At 37.7% G+C, this 13,598-nt stretch overlaps 2 protein-coding genes across 3 annotated transcripts in view; one reads left to right on the forward strand and one right to left on the reverse strand.

The window, feature by feature from the left end:
- Positions 1,467 to 2,396, reverse strand: LOC107604880. Its single transcript, XM_016306589.1, has 2 exons — positions 2,138 to 2,396; positions 1,467 to 1,789 (listed from the first exon to the last, which is right to left on the reverse strand). The coding sequence occupies exons 1-2, from the start codon at positions 2,394 to 2,396 to the stop codon at positions 1,467 to 1,469; spliced, it is 582 nt and encodes a 193-aa protein (XP_016162075.1).
- Positions 6,655 to 13,598, forward strand: part of LOC107628258 (myb-like protein X) — a 15,230-nt gene continuing 8,286 nt past the window's right edge. Inside the window, exons 1-2 of one of the 2 annotated variants that reach the window (XM_021119800.1) lie at positions 6,655 to 6,915; positions 7,676 to 9,472. In XM_021119800.1, coding sequence (XP_020975459.1) covers positions 7,721 to 9,472 — 1,752 coding nt within the window. In that variant the 5' untranslated portion in view covers positions 6,655 to 6,915; positions 7,676 to 7,720. Of the gene's footprint in view, positions 6,916 to 7,675; positions 9,885 to 13,598 lie in introns of those variants that run through there. The other variant, XM_016331023.2, reaches the window with a different exon arrangement.

Here is a 13,598-nt window from a genome sequence, read left to right on the forward strand (position 1 = left end):
CACAAAACAAAATTCTTCTCACTAACCTCCGGTTGTTTAACAACGATACTTGCGATGGAAAATACAGGGGCGACTAGTGCAGAATTTCTAACCACAAACTAACCGGCAAGTGCACCGGGTCGTACCAAGTAATACCTCAGGTGAGTGAGGGTCGATCCCACGAGGATTGATAGATCAAGCAACAATAATTGAGTGATAGGCTTAGTCAGGCAAACAGAAAGTAGTGTTTGAATGTTCAAGAAGCATTAAACAATCGTTCAGAAATTAAAATAGTAAAGTAAATGAGTTGGGAATAAAATATGGAGAAGACAGTTAAGGTTTCAGAGTTATCTATTTTTTCCGGATTAACTTTTCTTACTAACTATTTTAATCATGTAGGATTTAATTGATGGCAAACTATATGTGACTAGACCCTAATTCCTTGGACCTTTCTAGTCTCCTCTAAAATTCATGAACAGCCAATTCCTTGGTCAATTAATTCCAATTAGAGGGTGATGATCAAATTACAGTTTATATGCCACGAAAACTCTAATGACCCAAAAATAAAAGGATTATATATCACATATCCTGTTAAATCCAGATAATTAAAATTTAGGAGAATATGTTTTCAAGCTGTTGTTCAAGTAAAGAGCTTTTCCAAGTTATACAAGAACTCAAATAGAAAATGGGTCATACTTTCGTTCCACCCAAATTCATAAGATAAAGAGCGAAAACAATTCTTAAATTGTAAATCCAAATATGAATTAAAATAGAAAAAACAATAAAATCAATCCATACAAATAGACAGAGCTCCTAACCTTAACAATGGAGGTTTAGTTGCTCATGGTAAAGAGTGAAAACTAGGATTGTAAATTGGAATGGAATAATGTTGTGTTGGAATCACCCTGTTGGAATCCCTTTTTATTTCTAATCCTAATTAATTTAAAATCTATTATCTAAAACTTCAAATAATATCTTTTCCTAAAAATAATATTTGAATTTAAATTAGAATTAATTAACAAGTCTTCAGTTGATGGGTGGGGACCACTTGTTTTGTCCATTCTGCAGCTTCTAATCTGTGTTTTCTGGGCTGAAAACTGAGTCAAAACAGCCTAGAAATCGCCCCCAGCGTTTTTCTGCGTTTTTTGCACGTGGCGCATGTCACGCATACGCGTCGATGGTCTTCTTCGGGTGTCACGCGCACGCGTCAGTCACGCGTACGCGTCGCTGTGCAAATCTTCAAATCACGCATACGCGTCAGTCACGCGCACGCGTTGCCATAGAAAGCTCCAAATCACGCGCACGCGTCAGTCATGTGTACGCGTCTCTCCTCGCTGCCATCTCCTTTTGTTCTTGTGCTGCAGAAACTCCATCAATCCAGCCGAATGCTACCTAAAATAAACAAAATCGCAAAAGACTCAAAGTAGCATCCATATTGGCTAAAAGATAATTAATTATTTATTAAAGATAGGAAAGATGCTCACGCATCAGCGACCACACTGAGTGCTGCCGGCGTTGGAAGAGGAGCGCGTTGGAGGGTGAAACGCAAGGTCTGGTCGTGCCGAAGGTGGGTGAGACTCGGTGGTTTGGAACGGCGCTGGGGAAGGGTGAGCCGCGGTGTTCCGGTACGGCGCTGAGGGTGGGTGACCTGGGGTGTTCCGGTACGGTGATACTGCAGGGTGAGCCGCACGGGTGTCTGGTACGCCGATGACAAAGGCCGAGCTGTGGGAGTTTGGTCGGTGGGAGGCTGGGCGCGAGAGAGGCTCGGCCCTGATGCCAGGTTCCAAACCACGCGCAGTGGGATGTTCAACTTCGAACGGTTTTGTGAGTAAGGTTACCGTCAGTAAAAAAATGGAGATTGGAAAAAAAATTAGGATTAGGGATTATGTGGTGGTGGTGTTACCATGGTACAAAGAGTTTAGGAAAGAAACGAAGAATTATTTAGAAAAGTATTATTTTTATTATTCATATTTCTCATTTGTGATTACAAGGTTCTTACCAATATATAGACCAACAATATGCTAAGAGTACACTCGTTATGGAATAATATCCTCATAAATTACATTGATTTTTTTCTAATCCTCTTTGATATTTTCCTGATTTTGTTCCCTAATTATGATATTCTAATACTCCCCCTCAAGGTGAGTAGTGGGATCACCAATACTCAGCTTGGTTAGAACTTTAGCAAGGACTTGTCTTGAAACTACTTTAGTAAGAATATCAGCCAACTGATCTTCTGATCTCACAAATGGAAGCTCAATAATGTCATTTTCAATTTTTTCTTTGATAAAGTGTCGATCCACCTCAACATGTTTTGTTCTATCATGTTGTACGGGATTCTCTGAAATGCTGATTGTGGCTTTGTTGTCACATTTCAACTGGCTTGGCAATTGTGGTGGAAACCCAATCTCAGACATTAATTTTCTTATCCACAATACTTCAGTGATGCCTTTAACGATCCCTCAAAATTCTGCCTCTGCACTTGAAAGATATACAACTTTCTGCTTCTTGCTTTTCCAAGTTACCAGGTTGCCTCCAACAAGTGTAAAGTAACCAGCTGTTGATCTTCTATCATTTGGGTTGCCTGCCCAATCTGCATCGGTGTATGTCTCAACCTTCAAATGGCCATTCCTTTTGAAAATGATTCCACTTCCTGGAGCTCCCTTCAAATATTGAACTATCCTCATGGCAGCTTCCATATGATCTTCTTGTGGCTTATACATAAACTGACTTACCATTCCCACAGCATAAGCTATGTCAGGCCGAGTCTGTGATAAGTAAATTAGTTTTCCAACCAGTCGCTGGTACCTTTCCTTATCTTCTAGGGTGGCACCTTCTACTATCTTCAACTTGTGATTAACTTGTATGTGCGTATCTATTGGTTTGCAATCCACTATTTCTATTTCTGCCAGAAGGTCCAAGATGTACTTTCTTTGGGAGATAAAGATTCCTTTGCTGGATCGTAGAACCTCTATTCCTAAGAAATATTTTAGTCTTCCCAAATCCTTCATTTCGAAGTCTGTAAATAGGTTCCTTCTCAATTTTTCAATTTTTTCAGCATCACTTCCTGTTATGATCATATCATCCACATAGATTATTAGGCAAGTGATTAAATCTCCCCGTTTTTTCAAAAAAAGGGTATGATCAGAGTTACTTTGCTTGTACCCATACCTTTTCATGGCAACAGTAAATCTTCCAAACCAGGCACGTGGAGATTGTTTAAGTCCATAAAGAGCCTTCTTTAACCGGCAAACTTCATGTTTTCTAAATCCTGTTGAGAAACCTGGAGGAGCTTCCATGTACACTTCTTCTTTCAACTCTCCATGCAAGAAAGCATTCTTGATGTCAAATTGATGGAGTGGCCAATCTTCATTTGCTGCTATTGAAAACAACACCCTGATAGTATTAATCTTTGCAACTGGTGAAAAAGTTTCAGTGTAGTCGATACCATAGGTCTGTGTATAACCTTTGGCCACCAACCTTGCCTTGTACCGTTCAATAGTGCCATCTGCCTTATGTTTAATGGTGAAAACCCATTTGCACCCGACTGGCTTTTTTCCTGTCGGTAGGATACACTTTTCCCAAGTTCCGTTCTTCTCTAGGGCTTCCATTTCTGTATTCATGGCTTTTCGCCATTCAGCTTTCTCATTGGCTTCTCGGACAGTTCTTGGAATGTCTTCTATTAAGAGTCTGGCAGAAAAAGCCTTTGCAACATCTGTTATTCTTTCTCTAGCCACTCTTATCGGGTATCTTGAGTTACTGAGAACATGTTCTGGTGAGTACCGATCAGGAGGCATCCCTCTGTTTCTTCTTGGAAGAAGAATAAAGGTATTGGGCTCTAGTTCTTCATGTTCCAGTACTATACTGTTATTGTTAGTGGCCTCATTAAAAACAGGGAGTAAATTATCAAATTGACAATTACTTACCTCTTGTCTGACATTCTCAAAAGGACTCTCACTGGTTGTATGTACCGAGTTGTTTTCTACGTTGAGTGAAGTATGCTCGGTGGCTCCATCTACTTGCTCTATTTGAACAGTTTCTGGGCAACAAAGGTTATTTAGCCAACTTGGTGGTTCATTATTGTTCTCCCCCTGAATGCCATGTTGGCGGCTGAAGTAAAATTCGGATTCTAAAAAATCACAATCCATGGTCACATGAATACGACGAGTGATTGGATTGTAGCACCTATACTCCTTTTGGTGTGTAACATACCCAACGAAAATACATTTTTCTGCACAAGAATCAAGTTTAGTTCTATTGGTTTTGGGAATATGAACAAAGACGGAACATCCAAATACTCGAGGTGGTAAGGTTAGAATAGGCGGGATTGTAGTTTGAGTAGCCAAGACTTGTAAATAGGCAGAGGTCCCTATAGCTTCAGGCCAAAAAATTTTTAGAACTTGTGCATCAAAAAGCATGGCTCGGGTCATCTCAAGTAACTTACGATTTCGCCGCTCAGTCACACCATTTTTTTGGGGTGTATTTGGGCAGGAAGTTTGATGAATAAGACCATTTTTCATAAAAAAATCGCGCATTGATTGGTTTATATATTCTCCACCATTATCTAAGCGAAGTACTTAGATTTTCTTGTTGAATTGAGTTTGAATCATTTGGTAGAAAGCAAAGAACTTATCAGGTACTTCAGATTTATGTTTTAAAAAATATACCAAATTCATGCGAGAGAAATCATCCACAAATAACACAAAATATTGAAAATTATTATGGGAAATAGGAGCTAGATCTCACACATCTGAGTGTATTAGAGAAAAAATGGAATTGACTCTAGTGTTGGTTGGAGGAAAAGAAACTCTGTGACTTTTTGCACGAATACAAGTTTCGCATTTGAGGGGTTCAGTACTACTTGTAAAAAGACTAGGAAATAGTAACTTGAGGTACAGAAATGAAGGATGTCCGAGACGCATGGGCCATAACCAAAGTTGCCTAGTAACCGTTCTGTGAGCAAGCATGACATGACCCTAGTGTGCTACTTCATCAACGTAGTAAAGGCCTTCTCGTTCAGTACCATGCCCAATGATCTCCTTCGTAAGAATGTCCTGTAAAAGACAAAAGGTAGAGTACATTACCACACAATTTAGTTCCTTTGTTACTTGGCTAACAGACAATAATTTTGATAATAATGCAGGGACATAGAGGCAATTTTTTAATTTCAATTTTTCTGAAAAAATAATGGAGCCTCCTCCTTTAACATCAATTAATTTTCCACTAGCTGTTTCAATATGGGCTTTTGAGGGCATAGTTAAGCTGTTAAAATCATGAAGATTATGAGTCATAGTATCGTAAGCCCCACAATCGAAAATCCATTCATTTATCTTTTTAATTGGATTTTAATTATGGGTCTCCCCTTTATATTGAGTCGCGGCGGTCTGGGCTGAACAGCCAAGGACTTCAGTAGTCCTTGACTTGCTTCCTCTCTTCGCCACTGCTGCTGGTGACCTCTTACAGTGGTGGCTCCCTTACTCTAATTTTTTGATGACTTGGAATTGTTTTTCTACCAATCTGAGTAACCCACAATCTTAAAGCAGTTTTCTTTGGTGTGTTTCTTCTTTCTTCTTCCACCAATTGCTTTTTCCATCAGAGTTGCCCATAATGAATAATTATATCCGTTTAGTTTAAAACTAATTGACAAATTGTTAGAATTGGTTTGTGATGATCGCATGCCAAAACTATTGCATGGCATATTTGCAATTTGTAATGTGAATTCGTCAGAATTTTGAATCCTAGAACCTAATTCTGCTCTGATACCATGTTACCATGGTACAAAGAGTTTAAGAAAAAAAAAAACGAAGAATTATTTAGAAAAGTATTATTTTTATTATTCATATTTTTCATCTGTGATTACAATGTTCTTACCAACATAGTAGCTAGAATATCGATTTAACTCTTAAAATCTTTCGATATTACGATTTTAAATGAATTTATCGATTTTACGAAATTTGTACTAAGTCTGACGATTTTACGATTTAAATCTTGTTAAGATTTTACGTTTTACGTTTTTTATTTACTTTTTCGATTTCACGTAAAATCTCGATTTTTTCTACCTTGCTTACCAATATATAGACCAACAATACGCTAAGAATACACTCGTTATGGAATAATATCCTAATAAATTACATCGATTTTTTTTCTAATACTCTTTGATATTTTCCTAATTTTATTTCCTAATTATGGTATTCTAATAGGTGGTTATCACAAAAATGAACAGCACTTTTGGAATTAGGATAAATATGAGTAATTTTGATTTTTAATTCATATTAGACTAAATAAACAATCCATTATACATATTGTATATATACCTATTAATTTTCTAGCCGAATTAAAAAAAAAATCCATTTTTAGGAGCAGACTGAGTTGAGAGTTGAGACGCTAGTGGTTGACTGGTTGTATACAATTTTTTCCCTCCATTTTTCCAAGTACGGTTTTCTTCTCTGGCTTTCGTTAAGCAAGGGTTTAGGGGACGGTTTGATCCATCGAACGGCAATATAACTTAACCGACACCATCAACGAATGAGATTTACGGGGCGCCACGTTTTTGTCTTGATCCAAGAATTGATGGCGATATCTATTGATTTCTTCTCCCAAGTTAAACTATTATTTAAAATAATTATAATTTGATAAAATATGATTTTTGTAAGACTTATTTAGTATTTAGAAAATAGATAGATCCACAACTATTTCTCACTAAACCCAGTTTCTGTAACTTCTATCCATTCACAGTTTTTTTTTGTTATTATTATTGTCATATCCTTCCCATATTTCTCAGTATTGCAGATTAATCAAGATCACGTGTTGTACGTTGTGAGCATTGTCCATTTTGAGAGAGAAAATTGTTACCTTTCATCACCACTGCAGAAAAAGACATTTCTTCGTTGTGAATTTTGAGTATCTTGCACAACCTGTGGGTACAATTTGATACGGGTATGTGATGTTATTGATGCAATTGCTTTCTTTTCTTTTTTGTTTCTGGAAACTTCTCTTCAATTTTAGGGGTAGTTGAATTGCTTGTTTAATTGAGTTGTTTAGGATTTAAGCCTGGATCTGTGTTTGATGTGTGTGAATTTTCCTTGAACATGCTCTGTTTCAGTATTTGATTATTTATGTTCTGGCCATGCCTTGATCTGGGTTTGTATAAGGGAACACCCGTATTCCGTGTTGTTTGTTTGATTCAGAATTACTATAATATGAATTTGTATTATTCTTGTATACTGAATACTATCTAGATACTTGTTCTGTTGCTTATTAATAAGTAGGGTGTAAATATGATCTTGATTTTATTATAACTTTAATAATGTGTAGAGTATTATAGGCACTTTGTGTCTAGTGATTTAATTTCTTTGGTCTTAAAAATTATAACTATAGTATTTAAATTTATGATTTAGTGGAATTTAATCTGTTGTTTAATTGGAAATATATAAGCAGTTTGAGTTGGGTGCTAATGAGAAATATGAATTGTGATCAACACTGTTTTTCTTCTACAACTGCTTTATATAGGAAAATAGCAATAGACATTAGTATCTTGATCAAACCATTTTGGATATGCATTTTTCAGTTTTCAGTTTTTCAGTTTTTTTCTTTTTCTTTTGTTTTTTTATTCATTTGTTTGTTATCAGTTATCTTGAGCAGGCCACTAGTTTTGTATTGCGGAGTCTCTAATAGAAGTTAATCTTCATATGGACAGGTATATTTTAAAGAAGTGAAAAATTTGGAGACTGAGAAATTCGGCATGTTCAGATTATCTCCTCGGAGGAATCAAAGATCGAAAGGCTTCAAGGTGAAGCATGCTCTACAACTAATCCTCTTGCTTGGCATTTGTATCTGGTTGGTTTACCAAATCAAACATTCCCATGAGAATAAAGGATCCAAAGGCGAAAACCCGAAAATCAATAGTGATTTGAAATTAGGGAGGAAGGATCCCCGTCCTCGTGTGGAGGAAACTTCAGTGATCGATGCGAGGCACAAGGAGGAGGATGACGAGGAGGAAGAAAACAAGCATGAGGAGCAAACCAAACTGGATGATGTTAACGGTGTGGAAGATGAAGCCCTGATGCAAAAGAATGAGATAAGTAGCAGTGAAGAGAATTCAGAGAATGGACAGGATTCAGTGGACAAAGAGAATGAAGAGAGTTCTGAAAACGACGGGACTCACATGGAAAGTGTGCAGCATAATATGGAGGAGGACAATACGGAGAGGGAGCATGGAGAGGATGATAAAAATGACACGGAGGAGAACAAAGAAAGTGGAGAAACTATAGAGAAGGGTGTACAGGAGAATGAAGAGACAGAAGATAACGGGAACGAAGCAATCAACCAGAGTGAAACAGAAGTGAATGAACTTGAGCAGAATAATGAGCAAGATGGTAAAGAAAAGGAGGAGAGAAATGAAATTGAAGCCGAGAAAGAAGAGCATGATAATAAGATTCAGGAAGAGACTTCATCTGAAAATCTGGTTCAAGATGGAGGCATGAAAGAAGAGGAGGAGCGTAGAGAACAACAATATGCTGGAGATAATGCCTCGAGTGCTGTAGACCATAAGTCAGAAGATGTCTTTGATGAAACTTCTAACAAGGCAGAAAAATTTGACAAAAGGGAAAACAATGAATTTGAGTCAGAGTCTGAGAAAAGTGGCTCCGAAAATACTGAAGTGACTGATTCCACTGTGACAACAGACAGCCAAGAAAATGATGGCGAGAATGAGGCAAATACAGAGAATGATTCCCAGAAGAGTTCTATTTCGGAATCAGGCGAGCAACAAGAAGTTCAGCATAACTTCAAGAATGAGTCTACAGATGAGACTGACACATCTTTCATCACTGAGAAACATAACGAAACATCAGAAAACTCAGACTCCAAGGTAGAGGACTCCAGCATGCAAAAATCATTGCCGGATTCCGAAAATGCTAACTCAGATACTGCAGCAGATGAGACCGGTTCCAGTTCAAAATCTTCCTCAGAAACTCTTGATAATGATGCAAAAAATGGAGAATTTCAGGACAGTGCTAACAATAGTTCTGTTGTGAACGAAAATTCCAACACCAATTCTGTCCAAGAAGAAGCACAAGAGAATGTTCAATCATCCAAAACATCAGAATCTGATAACAAAGATTCAAACCTAGAAGGGGAACTCACTACCACTGATACTAAATCAGAGCAGAAAAAGGACAAATCCTCAAACAAAGAAAACAAGACAGATGCAGTGGAAAATGAGAGCGAGAGCAAAAACACTAGCGAAGACAATTCTTCTGATACTACTTCTGATCAAAACAAGGATGATTCTTTGAAATCAGAGAACAACAGTGATGCAAACCAGGATGGCTCAAATGCTGATATAAATGAGAAAGATGCATCATCCAATGCGGAACTGAACGAGAACAAGAATGAGAGTGAAAATGAGAACAAGAATGAGAACGAAAACGAGAATGAGAACAGTGATCGGAGCAAGACGACAAGCGAAAATGATGATGAAGGTTCTCAAAATGAGAAAGAGGAAATTGCACACACTGATGCGGATAGCAATTCCAACTTGCATGAGGATCAAGGAAGTTCTGATCGCGTCGATTTGGGAACTTTGCCGGACACCAATGGGGAAAGCAATCACAGAGATGTTGCTACTGCAGAGTGATAATGCACTGCAATAAAATTAGTTTTATCTTTTTCTTTCTTCTTTTAGTTACAATTAGTTTGTTATCTTTGCTTCTTCTGATCCTCTGCTTTCGTTTTTGGTTGAGCCATGCGCTGTTCTTTAGGTGGTTTATGATATGAAAGTTTTTGGTTCCGTAGGATTAGAACATGAATATTTAGCGTTATAGTTTAAGCTGTATAAATTATATCCTGTTTAACTGAACTGTATTAAATGCAAGCAATAATAGTTACAACTTACTTTGAAACTATTGTGCTCTTTATGCATATTGCATCCTCCAAAAATAGAAGAAAAACGAGAACGAACTTGGATAGTTAATAAAATGGTGGTTACTTTCAGAAAATGTTTTCATGTGAATGTCTGCATGTGAAAATCATACTCATAAGTCATAACTAGGATGCTGCATTGGAAAGAGTATGACATATAGGTCCTTTTGGAGTTGATGAAGTAAATCTCTGAAATATTTTGTGATGGATTTATAAGTGAAAAAAAATAAAAAATAACGTAAATTCATTAAAAAAAGAAAAAATTGCAATCAACTTATTAGGGGGAGAGAGAGAGAGAAGTATACCAAATACATGATTGATAAATAAATTATATAATAGTTTAACAAGATGTTCACATATGCCAGTGTCCTTTTGGTAATTAATTAAAAAAATAGCTCAATCAAATAGCTCAAGTTCAAAAATAATTAATTAAAAAAATATAAACATTTAAAAGATGTTAGTTTTACCTAGTCAATTTTAGAGAAAAGTCGAAAGACGGGAAAAAGATTATGATTGGAAGTGTTCATCTTCAAAGTTTAGTTACATCTTGAAAGTACAAAGTATCATTATTGTATTACAAGTATGAGTGTAATTTTGCTACTCTCAAATTATAAGTCAACTTATATTTGTTTTTTTTTTTAATTGTTTTCGTATTTTTCAATCTAATTAATTTGTCACAAAGGAGGTTTTAGCACTGCATACAAAGGATGTCTCAAACACAATGGTGGATCAGAGCATACAATTTCTAGTATAAAATATATGTTGAAATACAAATACATATTAAAAATAAATTAAACAACACATATATTAAACATACATAATAGCTAATTTAGTGAATAATTTTTTATATACAGATAACATTTTTGTTATTTTTAATACAACACACATTTATAACAAAATTGAATAAACACCAAATCCGGTCACTGTCCATTCTAAAATAGGATAAAACAATTCCTGTCGAAAAAATAAACCCATCCCAGTTCCTGCCCGTGTCTTCCGTGAGTCATGGCAACCCCTCCGTCATTTCCCCTCGCCAAATTTAACGAAAGAGACCTACGTGACACTTAACGTTGTTGATGTGGACGCCAAGTCACTGTTAAGTGATATGTTGGCGAATGAAGAATGGGTATGGATCAATTTGTCTCTCTACGGGCAATGGTCAGGGGTTGATTTGTCCCTCTTTATCCACAAAAAATGATGTCATTTCATGTACTGCACTGAACCAAAACCTATGTTATTTAGAGGTGATTATTCATCTCAATTGAAACCTCCCACTACTCTTCCAAATCAAATACAAACAACATGACACTATAAGAAAGTTGCTGAAAACCGTCAGATTTACCAGCAGAATTACCAAAAAATCCGCCGGTAAATTTATTACCGTGGAATTTAGCAGTGGACAAATTCAAACAATAAAATCCTCAACTCCGGATTTTTTAGTCCATTGCTAATTATTGACTCTATATTTACACTTATAAATACCCTATCCCTCAGGTATAATTTGAACCTAATCTACTGAAAACCTGTTAAAACCTTTACTAACTTAAGCATCAGAGTCCCTTGCAGGTACCATCCCCCAACTTCACAAAGATGTCGGACGACGGCATCCTAGCAGCAAGAGATATCGGACAAATCATCCAAAGGTGTTTGGACCTCACGTCCAAGCCCAATGCAATCCACTTTCAGGTAACCCTCAGAACATTGACGTTGTTGCTGGAGACCTAGAAATCAGTACCGTACAATGGCAAACGACATCTCAGAAGATGGACACATAGCTTCCGATTCGGAAGCCCGAGAGAAAAAATAACACAACTACGAATGAACATTAGTCATACCGCTATAAGCCGATAGGGGAAGAGGTGCGGCCAGAGATGTGCACACTTCAAATCCGGAGGGACATAGGATAAGCTCAGAAGTGCATTGACCCCAAGGATCCAGGCCAAGGGATCCCACGGAGATTATGGACTTGTCCACGGACATCAAGGTTGGCTAGAACAACTCGAGCAGGAACTAGAGCGACAATGAGAATCTGAAAGAGCCCTAAGAAGGGAAGTTCGACGAAGAAGGGAGCTAGAAGAAAGGCTCTTGAAACTAGAGTCTGACTTTAAGGGTAGGAGAATCTAAGTTGACCGAGAAGAAACGCCTCTGATAGGCGAAGATCCATTCATAGAAGAAATCATACGGGCTAAAGTTCCCAAAATCTCTAAGAGCCTGAACATGGATCTTTATCAGGAACCACCGATCCTAGGCATCATCTGAGTAATTTCAAAAGCCGAATGTACTTGGCAGACACATCTGATGCAACTCATTGCAAAGTCTTCTTGACCACGTTAACTAAAGCAGCCATGAAATGGTTTGATAGTTTACCACCTAGATTGGTCACATGCTTCGACGATTTGGCCAGAAGCTTCCTTACTCGATTTTCCATCTAAAAGGATAAGGTCAAGCATGCGCCAAGCCTCTTAGGATTGAAACAAGAAGTCGGGGAATCTCTATGAGTTTATATTGAAAGATTCAACAAAGCATGCTTAAAGATTCAGAATCTACCTACCAAAGCAGTCATCATCGGACTAGTCAACGGCCTTAGAGAAGGACCCTTCTCCCAATCCATATCAAAGAGGCACCCGACCTCATTGTACGAGGTACAAGAGCGAGCCAAAAAATACATTAACATAGAAGAAACTGCTTGGTTGAGAGACCTTTTGCCAAGACAACACATTCAATATCCAGCTCGAGGTAGAGAAAAGAAATCAAAGAATAAAGAAGAATACAACTCGGACAAAACTCGAAGATATCACAACTACACTCCACTTTCTTGTTGACATTTACAGAGAGATCTGCCACGCTGAAAAGATTCTACCCCCAGGCCGACCAAAAATAAAAAAGATGAAAGTCGGTCCGAATACTGCGAATACCACAAAATCTACGGCCATTCCACCAATGATTGCTATGACTTAAAAAATGTGATCGAGAAATTGGCTAGGAAAGGTCGGTTGGATAGGTATTTAGCAGACAGGTCGGATGATCAGAGCAAAAGAAAAAGAGATGAAGAAGACAGGGCTCGCTGGGATCAACCACCACGAACTCCTGAGAGGCACATCCATATGATTTTCGGAGGATTCATAAAAAGAGGAGTAACAAAATCCTCCCGCAAGAGACACTTAAAAGAAGTCTAATAGGTCGGTGAGGATGCTGAGACCCCCGACCTCCCCATTATTACCTTCACAAAAGAGGATGCCCAATGAGTAGTACCCAGACATGATGACCCTATCATGATCACAATGATATTCACCAATGCAAACTTCCACAGAACTTTGGTAGAACAGGGGAGCTCGGTAGACATCCTGTTCAAACCAACTTTCGTTAAGTTGGGCCTGGAAGAAAAGTATTTAAAGGCATACCCAGATACCCTCTTTGGTATGGGAGACACACCGATCTGATCTCTAGGGTTTATTTCCCTCTACACCAATTTAGGAAAGGCCCAAGATCAAAAACCTTGAGCATAGACTACATAGTGATCAATGTGGCATCAACCTACAACGCCTTAATAGGTTGGACAACACTAAATCGACTTGCTGCAGTAGTCTCCACCCCTCACCTTTGTATGAATTTTCCTACTCTAGAAGGGATAGCCACTGTAAGGGGGAGACCAAAACTAGCAAGAAGATGCTACAACAAAAGCTTGAACCTAAGGAGGT

Source organism: Arachis ipaensis, chromosome B01 (assembly GCF_000816755.2).
Source record: "Arachis ipaensis cultivar K30076 chromosome B01, Araip1.1, whole genome shotgun sequence".
Classification (NCBI taxonomy): domain Eukaryota; kingdom Viridiplantae; phylum Streptophyta; class Magnoliopsida; order Fabales; family Fabaceae; genus Arachis; species Arachis ipaensis.